This window comes from Carya illinoinensis, chromosome 2, assembly GCF_018687715.1.
Source record: "Carya illinoinensis cultivar Pawnee chromosome 2, C.illinoinensisPawnee_v1, whole genome shotgun sequence".
NCBI classification, from domain to species: domain Eukaryota; kingdom Viridiplantae; phylum Streptophyta; class Magnoliopsida; order Fagales; family Juglandaceae; genus Carya; species Carya illinoinensis.
Genome location: NC_056753.1, coordinates 30,602,335 through 30,620,936, shown reverse-complemented (window position 1 = coordinate 30,620,936; position 18,602 = coordinate 30,602,335). Strand labels below are relative to the sequence as shown.

The following is an 18,602-nucleotide window of genomic DNA, read 5'->3' as shown; positions in this document are numbered from 1 at the left end:
AACTTAAATTTGGACGCTGCATCGTACACAGGTTCCGACCAAGTCAGTCTTGGAGACGGCAGTTCCCTTCCCATTCACAACATCGGTTCCGCTCATCTTGCTTCTTCATCTGGCAATTTCTTACTTCATAAACTTCTTCATGTGCCTTTAATCACCAAAAATTTACTTTCTGTACGTCAATTCTGTCTCGACAATTCAGTCTTTTTTGAATTTCACTTTGATTGTTTTCTTGTGAAGGATTTGCGCACCCAGCTCCACTTCTCCAGGGCCATGTTAGAAATGGTTTGTACGAGCTGCCAACTGGTGTCCCTACTTCATCACTCACTGTTTCCCCTCAAGCCATGATCGGCGAAAGAACTACCTCACCCAACTGGCATGCTCGTTTGGGTCATCCAAGCTCACGGATCACCAATTTTACTATTAAGAAATTTCATCTTCCAGTCAGTAATTCTAGCTCGTTAATAAATTGTTCAGCTTGTCCTTTAGCTAAATCTCACTCACTTCCGCATCCTCCCACCTCTACCCGATCTCCTAGACCATTTTATCTTTTGTTTTTAGATATATGGGGTCCTGCTCCTGAATTGTCAACTAATGGTTCTCGTTTTTATCTCTCTGTAGTTGATGATTATTCGAAATATATCTGGCTGTTTCCTTTACCATCCAAATCCAATGTTTCCCAAATTTTTGTTGCTTTTCTTAATTTTGTACGCAATTTCTTTTCCTCCAATATCATCTCTGTACAAACTGATTGGGGTGGTGAATTTAGACCGTTACATAAGATTTTTCAAATCCATGGCATCTCCCATCGTGTAACATGTCCATATTCTCATGCCCAAAACGGCACTGTAGAACGTCGACATAGACATATTGTGGAAACCGGACTATCTCTTATGGCCCATGCATCCCTCCCTCAAAAATATTGGGCCGAAGCCTTTTCCATGGCAGTGTTTTTGATTAATCGCATGCCTACTCCGATCCTCCAAAATCAATCACCATACCAATTTCTCTTCCTTCAGGATCCTGATTATCAATTCCTTCGTGTTTTTGGGTGTCAATGCTGGCCTAACTTACGACCTTTCAATCGTCATAAAATGGATTTTCGATCAAAGCCTTGTGTCTTTATAGGCTACAGCCCAAATCACAAAGGGTACTTATGTCTACATCCCTCCACGGGCCGAATCTATACATCTCGTGATGTTCGGTTTCACGAAGGCATTTTTCCTTTTGCAGATACAGCTCTTCTGTCCTCACGAACTTCCTCTTCAAGCCCGTTACGTCCAACTTCTTTTCCTGCACTAAGTCTTATATTCCCAGATCCCTCACCCACTTCCATTCCGCAAGATATTAGGCTCTCGGACTCTACTTTTTCAGCCCCTTCCTCTGCTAATTCATCTCGGTCCACTCCTCCTCCTTTGACCCAATCTGATTCCTTTCCCTCTCAAAGCCCATCATCTCCCACTCACAGCACGGCGTCGTCTTCTCCTAGGTCATCCTCTCCCATTTCGTCTAGGTCATCATCATTTGTTTCGTCTAAGTCTTCCCATCACAACACTGCGCCGCCTCCTACTTCTTCTTCCATCCCACCATGTCATCCCATGGTTACAAGATCCCGAAATCACATCCACCAACCTCTACTTCGCACCGATGGAACCATACCTTGGCCTTCGGTCAAATCGACCTCCAATCCATCCCTCCATCTCACCACTTCGTCTTCCTCCACCATACCCGAAGAACCGTCCTGCTTTACTGAGGCATCAAAATACCTGGAGTGGCGTGCTGCCATGTCCTCCGAGTTTGATGCTCTCATCTCCACTCATACATGGGATCTAGTTCCCCCTTCCCCCTCCTTCAATGTTCTCGGCTGTAAGCGGGTTTTGAAAATGAAATGGCGTGCTGATGGGACTCTTGAACGCCGTAAGGTGCGCCTGGTTGCAAAGGGCTTTCATCAGCAAGCCGGCGTCGATTTTACCGAAACATACAGCCCTGTGATTAAACCTATTACCGTTCGGCTTCTCTTGTCCATTGTCGTGTCATCTTCTTGGCCTCTGCACCAGTTGGACGTTCAGAATGCCTTTCTCCATGGAGATCTGGAGGAGGATGTTTACATGCATCAGCCGCCGGGGTTTGCAAATCCGGATCTTCCCTCTCATGTCTGCAAATTGCGTAAGTCAATCTATGGCCTTAAACAAGCCCCTAGGGCTTGGTTTTCTAAATTGAGTTCCAAATTACTGTATCTTGGCTTTGTTGCTTCCATTTCCGATCCTTCTCTGTTTATATTTCGCAATTCTACTGATACCATTTACATGCTGATTTACGTTGATGACATTATTGTCACCGGTTCTAGTCAAGTTCTTATTTCTCAGTTAATTGCATCTCTGCGTGTTGCCTTTCCGGTCAAGGAATTAGGACCGCTGCATTACTTCCTAGGCATTGAAGTTTCTCGAAATACCACTGGTCTGTTTTTATCTCAAAACAAGTATATTACTGACTTACTCAAATGCACTAACATGCACAACTCAAAGTCAGTATCCACCCCAATGAGCCCTTCTGCAAAGCTCGCGGCTTTAGAGGGTTCCTCCTTTGAGGATCCTCAACTATACCGTAGCATTGTTGGAAGCTTACAGTACCTCTCCTTCACCCGTCCTGATCTTTCATTTGCTGTTAATAAGGTCTGTCAGTATATGCATAATCCTAGGATTTCACATTGGCAGGCAGTTAAACGTATTCTCCGTTACTTACGTCTCACATCTCACTTTGGTTTATATTTTTCTGTTTCTTCTCCTCTTACTCTCACTGCCTTCTCTGATGCGGACTGGGCCGGATGCCCTGACGATCGCAAGTCCACCGGGGGTTTTTGTGTCTACTTTGGCTCTCACCTGGTTTCCTGGGGCTCTAAGAAACAACCAACAACTGCCCGTTCCTCTACTGAAGCAGAATACAAGGTTGTGGCCAACACCACTTGTGAACTCCTTTGGCTGCAATCTCTTCTTGGCGAACTTGGAATTTTTTTGGCTGATCCACCAACACTTTGGTGTGATAACCTTGGTGCCACTTACCTCTCCATGAATCCCGTTCTTCATTCGCGGACCAAACATGTTGAACTTGACTACCATTTTGTTAGGGAAAAAGTTGCTGCAAAAACACTCAAAGTTTCCTTTGTTTCGAGCAAAGATCAAATTGCAGACATCTTTACAAAGCCACTCTCCGCTACGCGCTTCACCTTACTACGATCCAACCTCACCATTTCTCCAGTGCCGCTTGAATCGCAGGGGGCTATTGAAGCACTCGATCCTTCAGCTGTGAATTCTCCAACAGACTGCAGTAGCAAGCACAAGCAGCCCACGGCTAGCCTAACAAACTCCACCACAGCTATCAAGAACGATGCAGTGCCATCTGTCATACTCTAGAATCTTCTCTTATAACCACCTGAACAATTGTACACTGTCTGATCTATCTACACGTGAATTACTTCTCTTTCCAAAGGTGTATAAATGCTCACTGTGACTGTAATGAAATACAATGAAAAGAAATAATATACAGAGTCTTCTTGAAGGACTTTTCTCGAATGACTCTTGTGCCATTTTGTTCTAATACGGACTTTTGTTATTTTCTCGTTGAGCTCCAAATGAGATGAAGCAGTGCAGAATGTGAAATAAATAAATAAAATCGATGCAAATGTTGATGCTAGTGGTGCGCAAAAAATAAACTAATGATAGAGAAAGTGAATAGTAAGCTAATTTCACCGGCTAGATTTGACTAATTCAAATAATAATAGGTAAATAAAACCCTAAAGTAAAGTTACGTATTAATCTACATACTAATACTGATTATTTTATATTTAAAATTTAAATCAATATTATTTTTAATAAAATCTATTTTTTGACCAATCATATTAGATTGGTGCATATATTAGTATACAATTGTGCTTGTAACTAAATTTTTTATATTTTTATTTTTTTTGTTGGATCTTCCATCTTCCTTTGTATCTTTATATTTACAAAGCCACTTCTAAGCGGTCGGGCTGACAACGGGCTGTTAACAGCCAGCCAATAAAACAAAGACACGTCAGTTGTTACACCACAAAGGAAGTAGATCCGGTCACACACGATTGAAGGGAACAACAACTACAAACCCGAGTGAAAAAGCACAGCCCCGCAGCAGCCCCCGTTTCTGAATAAGCTCACCCCGAGCACCTTCCACCTGAGCGCCGTCCACCTCCCGACGCCACCTCCACCAGTCCACCACCACGATTTTGAGGCTCTCACCTCCACCACAGTGCCTGAAAATACACCAGCTTTGCCCACGATTTAGTCGTCCAACGAAGTCGATATTCCCACGGCTCCAGGTAATTTTTTTTCTCCCACTTTGGTTTTTTTTTTGGAATCGGTTAACAGAGGAGATAAAATAGCTGGGTAAAATCGGATTTGTTGGGTGTACTGATTTTCCTCTTGGATTTCTCATAATTCCACCAAGAATCGACTGGACCGCTTAGATGCGGGTTTGTTGATTATTATGTTGTGTGTTTTTGGCCTGTTTACGCCAAAAATATTTCCCCTGTAACCTCCGATTAGATTTCCCTGTATATGTGTATAATATTTCCCCTGTAACCCACGACTTTTAGTGTGTGTGTGTGTGTCGTATATAATTGGCCTTTCTTAACTCAAACATAGTGTTAGATATGTCGTTAAGCAAAGCCTTCTTTGGATGTGACTGAGATCACGACTTTAATGTAGTCTACAATGTTATTTTACATATATTATCTTCTAAAATGTTCCACCTTGCCTTTATTCCGAATAAAGCCACTTCACAATGTAGTACCTCAAACCTTTTATTTTATCTTGGTTTTTCAATTTTTGGGTCAACGGCTTTAGGTTCTATCTTGATTGGTTGTCGAAGAATAATGATAGCTCATTTCAAATCAAATTCCACATTAGAAGGCAAAAATGATACGACCAAAATATTTCCCACGGCTTTGAAATATAAATGTAGTTTAAGATGAAATATACGACCAGATGAAAGCCTTTTGTTTTTAATCTGAAGCTTATTGTTAAGCTTATTGTTAATATGCAGTTTGTATTACAAATATTAAGATGAAATATATTTTTTTTTATTGTAAATATAACCATAGAAATAGCCCGTGTACTGACTTTTATTTCTTACTTTGTAACAAAAGACGAAACAATGAGTTATGACAGTGATGAAGTTGAGATATTGATGAGTAACACAAGTGTGCAAGGTGGTGTGAATTTAGAAGATGTGAATTTAGAAGATGTTGTGAATATGAAAGATGGAGTCCAAGTGGAAGATGGAGCCAATGTGGATGGAAGAGCCAATGTCATTTCCTCGTCGAGTAGTGGTCCTTCGGAGCCATTCATTGGTATGTTATTTGAGGATGTGGAAGACACCCAAGCATTTTAAAAGGCATATGCAAGACGAAAGGGTTTTGCAATTAGAACGAATCATACTCGGTTGTCGAAAGATGATAAAATTCTTTGTGCAGTAGACTATGTATGCACAAGAGAAGGATTTCGGCGAGTAAGTTGGAAAGAACAAGATCGAACTATCCCTGAACCAGCTGAGACGAAAATTGGATGTAAAGCAATAATGGGAATAAAAAAGGATGGTGAAAAGTGGATAGTCAACAAATTTGTGGTTGGACATAACCATATTTTACTTATACCTAGAAGTACTAGTTTTCTTCGTGGACACATGGGAGTTACTAAAGTCCAGAAAAAGCTTATTATGACTTTGAATGAGTCCGGTGTACCGATAAGAAAGATTATGTCGGTCATGAGTAAAGAATCTGGTGGTGACTTTAATGTTGGTTGTATTGGCAAGGATGTTGAAAATTACGTTGGAAACAAAAGGAGAAAAGTTTTTGAAGAAGGAGATGCACAAAGGTTATATTCTTATTTTGTTGATCGACAACTCAAAGAACCTGGGTTTGTTTTCTCCATACAAGTTGACAAAAATGGGTGTATGGAAAGTTGTTTTTGGGCTGATGTGCGATCAAGGGCTGCATACTAGTATTTTGGAGATGTTGTTACATTTGATGCCACGTACTTGACTAATATTTATAAGATGCCATTTGTGCCATTTTCTGGAGTTAATCACCATCATCAAACCATTATGTTTGGTTGTGCTCTGTTAGTTAGTGAAACAGCCGAATCATATACATGGTTATTACGAACATGGCAAGAGGTAATGCTTGGTCGTGCTCCTTCAACTATAATTACCGATGATGACAAAGCGATGGCAAAGGCCATTGGAGAGGTACTCCCGAATACAATTCATAGACTGTGCTTGTGGCATATTTTACAAAAGTTTCCCGATGCTCATGCATATAACAAATATCCGGACTTTCAAAAAGATTTCCATCATTGCATCCATGAGACAATTACAACTGAGACGTTTGAGCAGGAATGAGCTTTGATACTAGTGAAGTATGAGTTAGGAGAAAATGGTTGGCTGCAAAATCTTTATGCCCGACGGGATAAGTGGGTTCCGGCTTACTTGCGTTCAATATTCTGTGCTGGTATGTCAACAACTCAAAGGAGTGAAAGTATGAATAAATTTTTTAAAGACTATGTCAAATCAAGCACTATGGTTAGTGACTTTGTGCAACAATATGAAAAAGCTATAGATGCACGTTATTTCAAAGAGAAAGAGAAGGATGTGAGGACAAAATCTACTCGGGCGATAATGAAGACACCTCTTAAAATTGAAGAGGAGGCGGCAATGGTTTATACAAGAAAGTCCTTCATGATTTTCCAAAATGAACTTTTCGATAGTCTACGATACCAAGCAAGAAAATTATCAAAAGAGGGTGAGACCAAGACATATGGAGTCAATGCTCACGGTAAAGAAACACCTCTTTACCATGTGACGCTTGAGGGTGATGAAAAACATGCAACATGTATTTGCCATAAGTGGGAGTTTATGGAAATTCTTTGTAGGCATATCTTATGTGTTTTTGGCAAGAAAATGAAGTTAGATAGATTGCCACAACATTATGTGCTAGAAAGATGGACTATTAATGCTAAGAGTCAACCAATTCCTGACATACCATCTCCTGAAGGGCATGTTCGAGAAGGACTAGATGAGCCTACGATGAGAAAAATCAAAACGATGTTACAACTTTACGACATTGTCGAACTAGGGTCACAGTCAGCAAAGAAACATAATCACCTCACAGTTGCATTAGAGAAGGTTTACAAAGAGTTACTTGAGATGGAGGATAATGTAGAATGTTCACGAGCACGCGAACCAACCAATGATGATCACAACATGGGAAGTCAAGTTATATCGAACTTCTCACAAACGGTCCAGGATCCTCCAAGGGTGCCAACAAAAGGACGTCCAAAATCTTTGAGAGTGAAGAACTCAAAAGAAACACATGTGATGAAGAAGAGACACTATAACATTTGCAAGAATGAGGGGCATGCTAAAAACAATTTTTCAAGTGTGAGGTAATGTTGATTTATGATTATTTTGTCATTTTTTAGTTTTTAATTGAAGAAGGTAATAAATTTGGCTATCGAATTGGGTTGTTTATGTAGGGTTCTTGGGCAAAAAATTGACAACATATCGCAACACGTTGATCCATAGTGGAAAATTTATGGTATGTGACTTATTTGTCTTTTAACATTATGTATTGGTCGGTATTGTTAATTTAATCCGCTTTTATTGTTAATGTGACAGGGAGTAATGTGGGTGGAAGCTTTGGAAGAGTGGGCATGCTGATTTCGAGCTAGTAGTAGAGTTCTTGGCAAATTTTTTGTTTATTGGAAGCTTTGTTAAATTTTGTTTATTGGTAACTTGGTTGTTAAATTTTGTTAAATGGAAATTAAGTTAGTAAATTTTATTTGGGCGGAAGCTTTGTTAAATTTTATTTTTTGGTAACTTGGTTGTTAAATTTTGTTAAATGGAAACTAAGTTAAATTTTATTTGGGGGAAGCTTTGTTAAATGGAAACTTTGTTAAATTTATTTATTGGAAGATGCATATAACAAATTTTATTTTTTGGAAGCTTTGTTAGCTGTATTTATTGGAAGCTTTGTATGGAGAAAATTGAGCTAAGGCCATGCAGAATTTAAAGGGTTGAGAGGACATGCAGGTTGTTATTTTTTGGAGTCCGGCGACACCCTTATGATTATAAGGGCTGAGAGAACATGCAGAATTTTTTGGTCAATTCTGTATGCATCACAATCTTTTTCTTCTTCTTCTTTGGGTTCTTTTTGGGGGGGTGGTATCTAAAATGAGTAAGGGAAATAAAAAGCGCAAGTGAGCTAACACAAACTACTCAATTTCCTCAAAGGAGTCAAGCTGGAAGCCCGTTTTCATCCAGTTACATAAACTAACCAAAACATCCAGTTACATAAACTTACCAATTTACATCCAGTTACATAAACTAACCAAAACATCTCTTCAAGTTACACTAACTAACCAAAACATGTCTTAAATTACACTAACCAAGTCGTCTTAAATTACAGCACAAAAAAAAAAAAATAAAACCATGAAAAAATTAACACAATCAAGACTCTATTGTACTTCTTCTCCATTGATTTGAATCTAGTTTGTTCGATGCGTAGACGCTCATGAAGTACCCTCTCATTCCTTCATTCCGCTAACTCCAATGTCATCTTACAGCAGTTGTTTTGGTCACTTTGAAGATTAATCCACTCAAAAAATTCACATTGTTGCTTCATCTTATAATTTGGACAATTGTAAAATCTTCTACCAAAACTATTGGATTTTCTTGAAATCCGTAGCGATGCTTGGCATCCATAATAGCAAAATGGTCGCTCAACACACGCTTTGTGTAACAGCCCACTAGAAATTCAATTGTGAAATTTCTATTAACTTTAGGAATCTCGTGAAAACCCCATAAGTTTTCACGAATCCATTAATCGTATAGGTTTTTGTCTAACTACATAGTTAGTGTTATTATTTACTATAGTATCAGAAATGTGTTTTTGATTATTGGAGATAGTTAGAAGTGTCAAAATATATTATGGTTTGTGCCATTAGACTCGGAGGGCTATTTAAAGTCTTATGGCGCAATAACATTTTTTCATATTTTTTGACAAAATGTCTGTTCAAAACTGTAGATATTATTGGATAAAAAGAAATATCTTGAGGTAATTTTCATGAATATTATTGGGTAAAAATATTTTGAGTTGATTTTTATAGATATTATTAGATAAAAATATCTTAAGTTGATTTTTTGTAGATACTATTGGATAGAATATTATGAGATAATCTTTTATAGATATTTTGGGTAGGAGAAAACTACACTCAACTCTCAACTCCAGCCACCTCTCCCCATGAAATTATCTTCATTTACACTTTCCATTGAAAGAATATCAAACACTCTCTCTCGGACAGCTTTTAGGAGGTATTTTGCACGCCAATTTCGAAGCTGTTTTAAGTGTTTTATCATAAAGTCTCCTTCATATAAGTTGTTCCTTTTTTAGTATAGTTTACATGGATATCTTATTTGCCCCATTGGAAGATCATTTGGTCAGTAAAATATTGTATAAACTATAGAAAGGTCATTCTGGGAGGTAAACTGGAGAATATGTTATAGTTTGGAGTTTTTGACCAAGCTAATGGATAGATATTGGTCCGAAATTTTTATGGAGTATTGTTAACATGTATATATGACTATTGGTTGAGGATTTTTGCATGATTAAAGGTTTTGATGAAAGATTTTCTTAGATTTAGAAACTTAGAAACTGGAAGAGGAAAAACAGTTTCTGTTTTGAGAAAGTTTAACTCTTTGGTGGTCTAAACCTATTCTAATGACTTTGATAATTTTATTGGAGGATCCTAAACATCTTATATACATGCTATATTATTATTTTGAAGATATTTGATGTTAGTTTCAAAGATGTGAAATTTTATGTAAAAATATATTCAGATAAGCCAAAGTGTGGATATTCTTGGCTAAATTTATGTTTTGATTAATTTCTAACTATGTGATCTTGAATTAGAAGCTTGTATATGTTTTAGGACATCTTTTTAAACCATGTAATGGTTTGGTTTGAAGATCATATATTTATAAGTCATAGATCAAGAGATTTATCAAAACTAGTTGAGAAAAAAGTTTCTGTTTTTGGACTAAGTGTAAAACCAAAAACTCCAAATTTTATTTTGTGATTTTGGTGACTTTAGTTTGATGATTTAAAGCATGGTTGATGTTAGGATGATATTATGAATATGTTAGAAGTAAGATTTGATTTTTGAAATTCTTGGAGATGTTTTGATTTAAGGTCAAAACTTGTGATTCAAGTGCTTGGATTTTTTTACAAAAAAGTTTGGTGTTGATTATTAGATTTTTCTAAATGGATGTTTTAAGTATGGTTTTGAACTTAGGATTGGAAGATGTTTGTTGCAAAATTTTGGTTTAAGCATGAGTTTTGAAGTTGGAAGGAATTGTAACAAAAATAAAGGGAAATGGCCTATGGATGTTTCAACCATAGTGTGTTCTTCATAGTTGTGTTTTGTTTTAAATTTTTCTGAGTTGATATTTAAGTTTATGACAAAATTTACATGAGGAATGTAAATTTTAGAAACTTTTAGAGTTAGTATGCAAAATCCTTAAGTTATGGGTAAAACGGTCATTTTTCCACATGTAGAAAGTAAAATGAAAATTTTACTCTTTAAGTTAGTATTTTCCATATTTCAAATATTTAGTGATTTAGTTCTAACTTTTAGAATCACTAATTACAGTTCCTCGTGGTCGCACTTGAAGTTTTATAAGAAACGCGGAGATCGAGGTAAGTTAGCTTTTAAGTTACTAGCAGTCTACTGTGTATGTGTGCTAAGTAAAGGAACTACAGTGTATGTATGTATGTATGTTATCATATATGTCATGCCATGCCAAGTTATCACGTAATTGTCTATTATACAGAATTTATTCTGTCATCAATTTTTATCTGTTACATAATATATTCTGTCATGTATTACTGTACATTACAAGTATGTCATGTTAAATATGTTGTCTATTATATGTTATGCCATGTTACGAAATGTTTCTATCTCAAGTTGGTCATGTATTTCAAGTTATGTTCAAATCACGTTATGTTACGTCAGGGCTCCAGTCCTTTCGTTTTCCAGTCACGTTTCATCTTGAATACATTCAGTTTGTGTAGAATACATGGGGCCACAACAACTGTGGAGTATGTATTTACACGTAGAATACATGGGGCCACAACAATTGTGGAGTATGTATTTTTCATGTTAAATCAAGTTTGTGTAGAATACATGGGGCCACAACAACTGTGGAGTATGTATTTACACGTAGAATACATGGGGCCACAACAACTATGGAGTATGTATTTTTCATGTTAAGTCAAGTTTCAGATCAAGTTCATGTCAAGTCAAGTTCAGTTCATGTTTCAATTTAAGTTATGTCAATTATGCTATGTTGTACGCCAAGTTATGCTTTAATTACTTATGAATTTGATTATGCATTTATGCTTTTACTGTCATGCATGCATCATTAGCTTGTGTGAAAGTTTTTTGTTAACTTACTGAGATTTGTAATCAAATCTCATTTTGGTAGTCCCAACTACCATTCCCCCCGAATGGTAGATCTTGTTACAGGACCTGAAGGAGAATCAGGAGCTGATCAACTAGACACAGTTGACTAAGCGATGGTGCGACGTCAATGTTAATATAGTAGTTAACGTAAATTACTACTTGTACAATAGAGTTGCATCTTTAGTTTTTTTTTGGATCATAACTATTTTGGACTAATGTTGTAATCTACTCAATGGGTCTTTATGTATGAAGTATGTTTTAAGCATTTGAGATATTTTCAATTTGGTGCATAGTATTGCTAAAGAAAAAAATTATCCGCTGCGAATATTGCATAATGTTAGATGCATGTTAGGAACATTGCATCTTATATGTCATGAACGGGGGCAGGTAACCTTGTGTTGCATGTCTCGATGCTTCAAATGTCCGTCCGATCCCAAACGGAATTTGGGGGCGTCACACTTTGTCTTCCCCTTTTCCAGTACACTCACTTGAAGCAGAAGAGGAGGCCATTCTCTAGAACTTGCTGTAAAAAAGAGGCATGAAAATTTATGCTAAAAACGAACTAAGCAGCTTAAAAATTTTACTAAATGTTAACACAAACTAACCAAGCAGCTTAAAAAATTCTGAGAATGTTAACACAAACTAACCAAGTTATTTGCTGGTCAGCCCGAACCTATTCAGTGTCAAAGCCCTCTCTCTGTCACTGAAAGCTCGCTTAGGGTATGCCCTCACCTGTACCTTTAATGACATTAGAACATATACAATTAGGGAAAACTCTTTATAAAAATAAATAAATAAATAAATAAAATGTTTGTAATTTTCTGTAATATTAGCATGCATAGACAAGTTAATGCCTACAAGAACTTATCCTTGTAACCTGAGTAAGTTGTAGTTTATAGAAGCATGGGATTTGCTAGCAGAACTCAAGAGGGAATAGAGTATAAAATAGAGTACTTACCAATCTGTAAGATCCAGGTTTGACAACTCTACCAATATCTATGAAGTCAAAGAGAAACTGCAAAGCAAATAACAATGCATGTTTAGCGAAGAGTCAAGTAATTAAGCAAAACAATATTTCCTTCACATGGTTCACCCGTGGCAGAGAAGCCTCTTTTGCAGCTAGTTGTCTCTCCAATTCTTGCCAGTAAGAATCATACAGACTGCAGCAGTAAACAACTTGGAAAATCTGACAGGTTATTTTTGTTTATGTAGCTTGATAATTTTTCTTGACAATCTAAATAGATAAACTAATTAACAAACCTAGATTCTGAGATCCAATTTCAGTAATTTGGGGCAAAATTTCAAATTTTAGATCGAGACTACAAACTCTAAAAGTTTCATGACTATTTCATAACTATTTGTATATTCACGAAATTGAAGTGTGTGTGCGTGAGTGGTGAGAATCTGAGTGTGAGTGAGTAATAAGAAAGAGTATGAAATAAGTGGCTGTAAAAGTGCTTATCGGCGTCGAAATTGCAAAGAAGAAGACACTGTGGGTTGTGGGTGGGGGAGAGTTCGGCGAAGTATTTCTTGATTCCGATAATCACCTGCGACGGGGATGGGCCACGATTTAGTCTCGCTTACGGGAAGGGGTGGGGTTTCAGATTCAGATTACGGGAAGGGGTGGGGGGTGCTGCGAAAGGAAGAAAGGGGTGGGGGTTTGTTTCGTCGGCAGGAAAGGGGTGGGGTGCGGTGGTAATCACCTGCGACGGGGATGGGCCACGATTTAGTCTCGCTTACGAGAAGGGGTGGGGTTTCAGATTCAGATTACGGGAATGGGTGGGTGGGGGGGGGTTTCGTTTCAGATTCAGGGAAGGGGTGGGGGGTGCTGCGAAAGGAAGAAAGGGGTGGGGGTTTGTTTCGTCGGCAGGAAAGGGGTGGGGTGCGGTGGTTCCCTTCGTCGACAGGGAAGGGGTTCTAACAGAGGTCTAGGTCTCGTTGGGTGGAAGGCACAAGCACGGGCACAGGCACGGGCACGTCCAAGGGTAAGGATGGATTTCACTTAGAGAATTATATTCGGTGTATCAAAAGTCCACATTAGTTCAGGTGAAAGTCTTACGTGTCTAAATGTTAGTGGGTGGCTGTTAAATGGGGAAAGTCAGCCCGACCAGCTAAAAGGAATTCTCTTATATTTATTTGAAAAAATCTAATTACAAATACAACTGTGCATTAATATGTATACTAATTTAACGTGATTAGTCAAAAAATAAATTTTATTAAAAATAATACTAATTTAAATTTTAAATATGAAGAAATTAATATTGATACGCAGATTAATATGTAACTATATTTATACGTAACAAAACTCTAATTATTTTTAATACAAGTTTGATTAAAAAAAATCTACAATAATTCAACAATCCCAACCATAGCACTAACTAACATTAATGGAAGATGATCGTTAACGTGGTGAATAATTTTTTGAAAAATTTAGTTGTAAACAATTTTGCACCCTAATACACCTATCCAATGTGTTTAGTCTGAAAGTCAAATTTTAATAAAAAATAGTATCAATTTAAATTTTAAATATTAAGATAATAATATTAATATGCAGATTGAATTTTAAATTTACTTGTAAGTAACAAAACTCTTTTTAAGATTTGTCATATTAAGATTCTGTTTGGCTACTGAAATTTTTTATATGAAAATTTTGAGTTTTAAGATTAAATATTAAAATATTATATTTTAATATTATTATTGTATTGAGATTTAAAAAAGTTAAAAAAAAAATAAATTATTTATCATATTTTATATAAAAATTTAAAAAAATTATAACGATAAAAAGAGAATTTTATTTTTGATAAGAGAATTTTAAATGACCAAATAGTAGATACGACAGTAATTACTGACTTAATTTGGGGTAAGGGGTACTATTGTCTTTCCAAGAAGTTTAGTTGGGGTAATATACCGTCATAACGGGGGACGAGCACAAATCAAAACCCCTCAAAAGCGCGGCCTTTCTTTCTTTCTTTTATGGTTTTGGGGAGTGCTTTGTTTCTGACAATATTCTCTGTACGAAGGAGGAGCAGTCAGTCTACTGTTGTGTGTTTTCGTGCGCCCAATCTCTCCCCATTTTCCAGAAAAATGCAACGCATTGCTTCTTAATTAATCGGTTTACACTCCCAATAAAGCTAAAAACAATAAATGGTTCCAGTAGTACACCACCCTCCATCTCGAATCGGAAATCACAGCAATTTAATGCTCACAAATCACGCCACATGAACATTGACTGAATAGCATTTTTTTCCACTAAAATCACTCCTTTTCTCTCACTCTTTAGCTCTGCTTCTGGTATCACTTTGCATACACATATCTTGATGTTATCAGATTTTATGTGTTTTATTTTTTTAATTTTTTGCGGGGGAGAAGTCATTAGTGTTTTTGCTGTTTCGAGCTGATCGCTACAGTTAATGGGTTTTCATCAGATCTCGCTTCTTCGCGAAAAGAATGTGATTTGAAGCTGATCTAAGCTTCAATATTTGTGTTTTGTTGTTTTAGTACTGCGTCGCTGGTTTATTTTCAGGAGATGGATCTCCATTTCGAAGGGTTTATGCTTGCCAGATTCTGGCGTCAACTGGTTTCAGTACACGCAACAGATTTTCGACCAAGGTCTTCGGGGGGTTCTGTTAGATTTTGATTGTACCATCTCACATTGGGTCTATGAATCGTTCGGGATAGAAGGAGGTTTTTTCTTTTCCAGGGAAAATCATTCTGTCTACAGAGTTACTTACTAGTGTGCTTTTTGGGATTCTGATTTGTGATTTAGCGGAAACAATCTAGTTGGTACTCTTGGCACCAGAAAAGCTTATCAGCAAAGCATCGATAGTGGAACATGAATTTCTTTAAAGTCAAAAAATTCAGCAAGGCCCAAAAACCAGGCACAGAAAAAGATTTAGAGGATAAGCCGGTGCCCCAGCCCGAGGAACCAGAGATTGAGAATGGTGGTAATGATTTGAGTAAGTCTGCTACTGCTGATCCTGCTGCTGAAGCTGAGGAGGATGATGATGATGATTTTATTACGAATGAGGTGAAGAGGAGGTTAAAAGAACTGAGAAGAAACAGCTTCATGGTGTTGATTCCTGAAGAAGAGTCATGTGCTGAAGAGGAAGAGGAAGAGGAGGAAGAGGAGGGCGAGACAAGGTCTAGTGACTGGAGGGATGTGGAAGCAGAAGCTCGGCTGTGGTGGGGAGGCTTTGATGCTGTGTATGACAAGTACTGTGAGCGAATGCTGTTCTTTGATCGGATGAGCGCGCGGCATCTTAATGAAGTTGGTAAAGGTAGTTGCTTTAACATATTTTGTGTATTTTAGTATGGCAAACTCTTGTACTGTTGGACAACCAACCAAGCTTGTCAATCTGGTGTTTGCTTGTTATGCCCCGGTCACCTCTGTATATCTTGTGCTTACCTCTATGATATTAATGTTTATAAATTCTTTGTTCTTTTTTCATCAACGATTTCCATGCTTTTTAATGGGCTTCCATAATGGTTGTTGCGTAATGACATTCTTTAAATCGTCTCCACAATAAAGGTTGTCTAACGGGCTCTCAAGCCCCTGCAACTCCATCCCCGAGATCTGCATCTAAGAAGCTTACATCCCCTCTTCGCTGTCTTTCTTTAAAGAAGATTGAAGAACCTGATGACGAAACTGAGCACCTTCAGCAGCCGCGTCATGATCCATACAAAGATATTGAAACGGCTTATGTGGCTCAAATCTGCTTGACGTGGGAAGGACTACACTGTCAATTCGCTCAGTTGATTCAGAAAATCAGATGCCAACCTGATAATCCGACCGGCTATAATTACAGTGCTCAGCAGTTTCAACAATTCCAGGTTCTGTTACAAAGGTTTATTGAGAATGAGCCCTTTGAGGAGGGTCTGAGGGCAGAAATTTATGCTCGATCAAGGAATCTGTTGCCTAAACTGCTTCAGGTTCCTAATATAAAAGGTGAAATTATTGTGCATTAATTCACTTAACTTGGACAATATTGATTGGAGAATATGAAAAATCTTTGTCGTTTCACCATGTGTGATGTACCTAGATCATGCGTACCTGTTGTAGTAAGTCAGTATATTTTACTTTATGGAAAAAGGAAAATGGACTGCCTATTAAGGTTCTTTCTTTGCTTGTGAAATTTTGCTTTTGTGTAATTTGCTTCATTTTATCTGTTTCAGGATTGGATAAAAGAGAGCCAGAGGAAGAATCAACAGATCTGATTGTCCTTGCCCCTGATCTCATAAGGATCATTGAGAGCTCAATCCTTACTTTCCACTCGTTCATGAAGATGGAAAAGAAAAAATCAAGCGGCCCTCGTCACCTATTTGGAAATCACAACCAGATTGCAACCTCGCTTCAACAGGTTCAATCATCACTGGAGAAGGTAAAGTTTCTATAATTGACCTTGATTTTTAACTTTCTAGACTAGCATATTACTAAGGCATAACCAGGAAACGAGTCCTTTCAGTAAATTATAGTTGCTCATTAAACCTTCCCATTCATATCTGGATTATTAACTTGTCTGCCGTCTGTTTGGGATCCACAAATAAATTATCACCCTTTATTCCATCCACAGGTTTTTGTTTGTGGCTGGCTTTAGACTCTTGTCAATTTACATGCAACACCCACCATGGACCGACAACTGAAATAAAATTTACAAACACTATAGTGCACGTGTTTATATTAATGTTTAATATCCAAAAATTCTCCCTGCAGTGCTTTGAATAATCTTATAAATAATGTTGCAATTTGGTTTTGGTCATGGAGACTATGCAAAGAAGTTTTATCCGAGAATCCTGTTGCTGTTGTCTACCTTGGGTTCTTACTCCAAGTATTGCTGTACACATACCTGTGGTTTGATGGTACCATGCACTGGCTGATGATTAATGAATGTAATGTGGATGCCAGGTCTAGTGTTTGTGTTTGTTAGGTTTAATGCGGACAACACAACCTTGTTTGTCATGTTGCATGCTGTGTTTAGTAACTACTCCGTTGCTTGCAATAATGCCAGGCATCCTTGTGGGAAGGGTTTTCTACCCAAAAAAGATAGATTGAAGTTATTACTGATGGGAAATGATAGAAGTAGTTAGAAACCCCCGTGAATTCTTCTTTGAACCAGTTATGCTTTAGTTATAGACTCCATTAGAATTTGTTTATTTTTTATTTGAAGTTGAATGATGTGCTGGGCTTTTGAGGAATTGCCGGGTTGGGTTGGATGAAAATTTTCAGCCCTAGTATTTACTTTACATTACATGGATCTGGTTACATAAGTCTGTCTTATATTCATGTTGAAGAGATTTACCTCTTAGCTTATGGGACAGTTGAGGATTTAACATGGTATAAGAACAGTGGCACTGAGCTCAAACTTGACCCTACTGTTTAACCCCAATTTCCTATATTATTACATTATCTGATCGGGTGCCATTTTTAATCCCCATTTCTTATATTATTATATTTCTCCGCTTGTGTCCCATTGGACTGCAGAAGGGGATAAAACTGAAGGAACTGCGCAAAAGAAGTAAAGGCTGGAAGAAGAAATCGTGGCCCCAAACAGATGAAGCTGTTCAGCTATTTTTCTGCCTAATTGATGTGAAAATCTTATCCAGAGTTCTCAGAATGGTGAGGATCACCAAGGAGCAGTTGTTATGGTGTGAAGAAAAGTTGAAAAAACTAGATTTATCAGATGGCAAGCTGCGAAGAGATTCCTCTCCCATCTTTTTCCCTTGTCAATAACAGATGTTGGGACGGATGAAGGAAGCATTCAAGCATCCCCCTCTCTTTTCAGCCTTTTTGCGTTGTTGATGCTGCTAGGAATTGATGTCCTTGTGCCAGGAATACCAATATGCTACATATAGTTTGAGCCTAATGGCAAGAATTCCTTGTTCTCATTGACAAGGATAAAGAATTGCAAAATGGCTCTCTGCTGTATGTTATTTTGTTACCCATATTGGTGCTGCCAGATTAATTGTTATGAATACTTATTTTATTATCCTAATGTGTAGGATTTTCATTTCCTTTCCTTTTCTTTTCTTTTCTTTTGTTTTTTGGAAGTTGTTCCTTCT

The 18,602-nt window shown here is 37.5% G+C and overlaps 3 protein-coding genes across 4 annotated transcripts; all 3 read left to right on the top strand.

Moving 5' to 3' along the window:
- Positions 1-5,181: 5,181 nt before the first annotated feature.
- On the top strand, positions 5,182-6,027 carry LOC122301884 (protein FAR1-RELATED SEQUENCE 5-like). Its single transcript, XM_043113246.1, has 2 exons — positions 5,182-5,377; positions 5,501-6,027. Exons 1-2 carry the CDS (start codon positions 5,182-5,184, stop codon positions 6,025-6,027), a joined length of 723 nt encoding a protein of 240 aa, XP_042969180.1.
- Positions 6,028-6,603: 576 nt separating this feature from the next.
- On the top strand, positions 6,604-7,473 carry LOC122301883 (protein FAR1-RELATED SEQUENCE 5-like). Its single transcript, XM_043113244.1, has one exon. It carries the CDS (start codon positions 6,604-6,606, stop codon positions 7,471-7,473), a length of 870 nt encoding a protein of 289 aa, XP_042969178.1.
- Positions 7,474-14,500: 7,027 nt separating this feature from the next.
- On the top strand, positions 14,501-18,559 carry LOC122300844. Of its 2 annotated transcripts, none has more exons than XM_043111763.1 (4): positions 14,501-15,826; positions 16,075-16,491; positions 16,719-16,924; positions 18,025-18,559. In XM_043111763.1, exons 1-4 carry the CDS (start codon positions 15,379-15,381, stop codon positions 18,271-18,273), a joined length of 1,320 nt encoding a protein of 439 aa, XP_042967697.1. In that variant the 5' UTR covers positions 14,501-15,378; the 3' UTR covers positions 18,274-18,559. The 2 variants fall into 2 exon arrangements, with proteins under 2 accessions (XP_042967697.1, XP_042967698.1); XM_043111764.1 differs by having other exon boundaries at positions 14,502-15,823.
- The last annotated feature ends 43 nt before the right edge of the window (positions 18,560-18,602 follow it).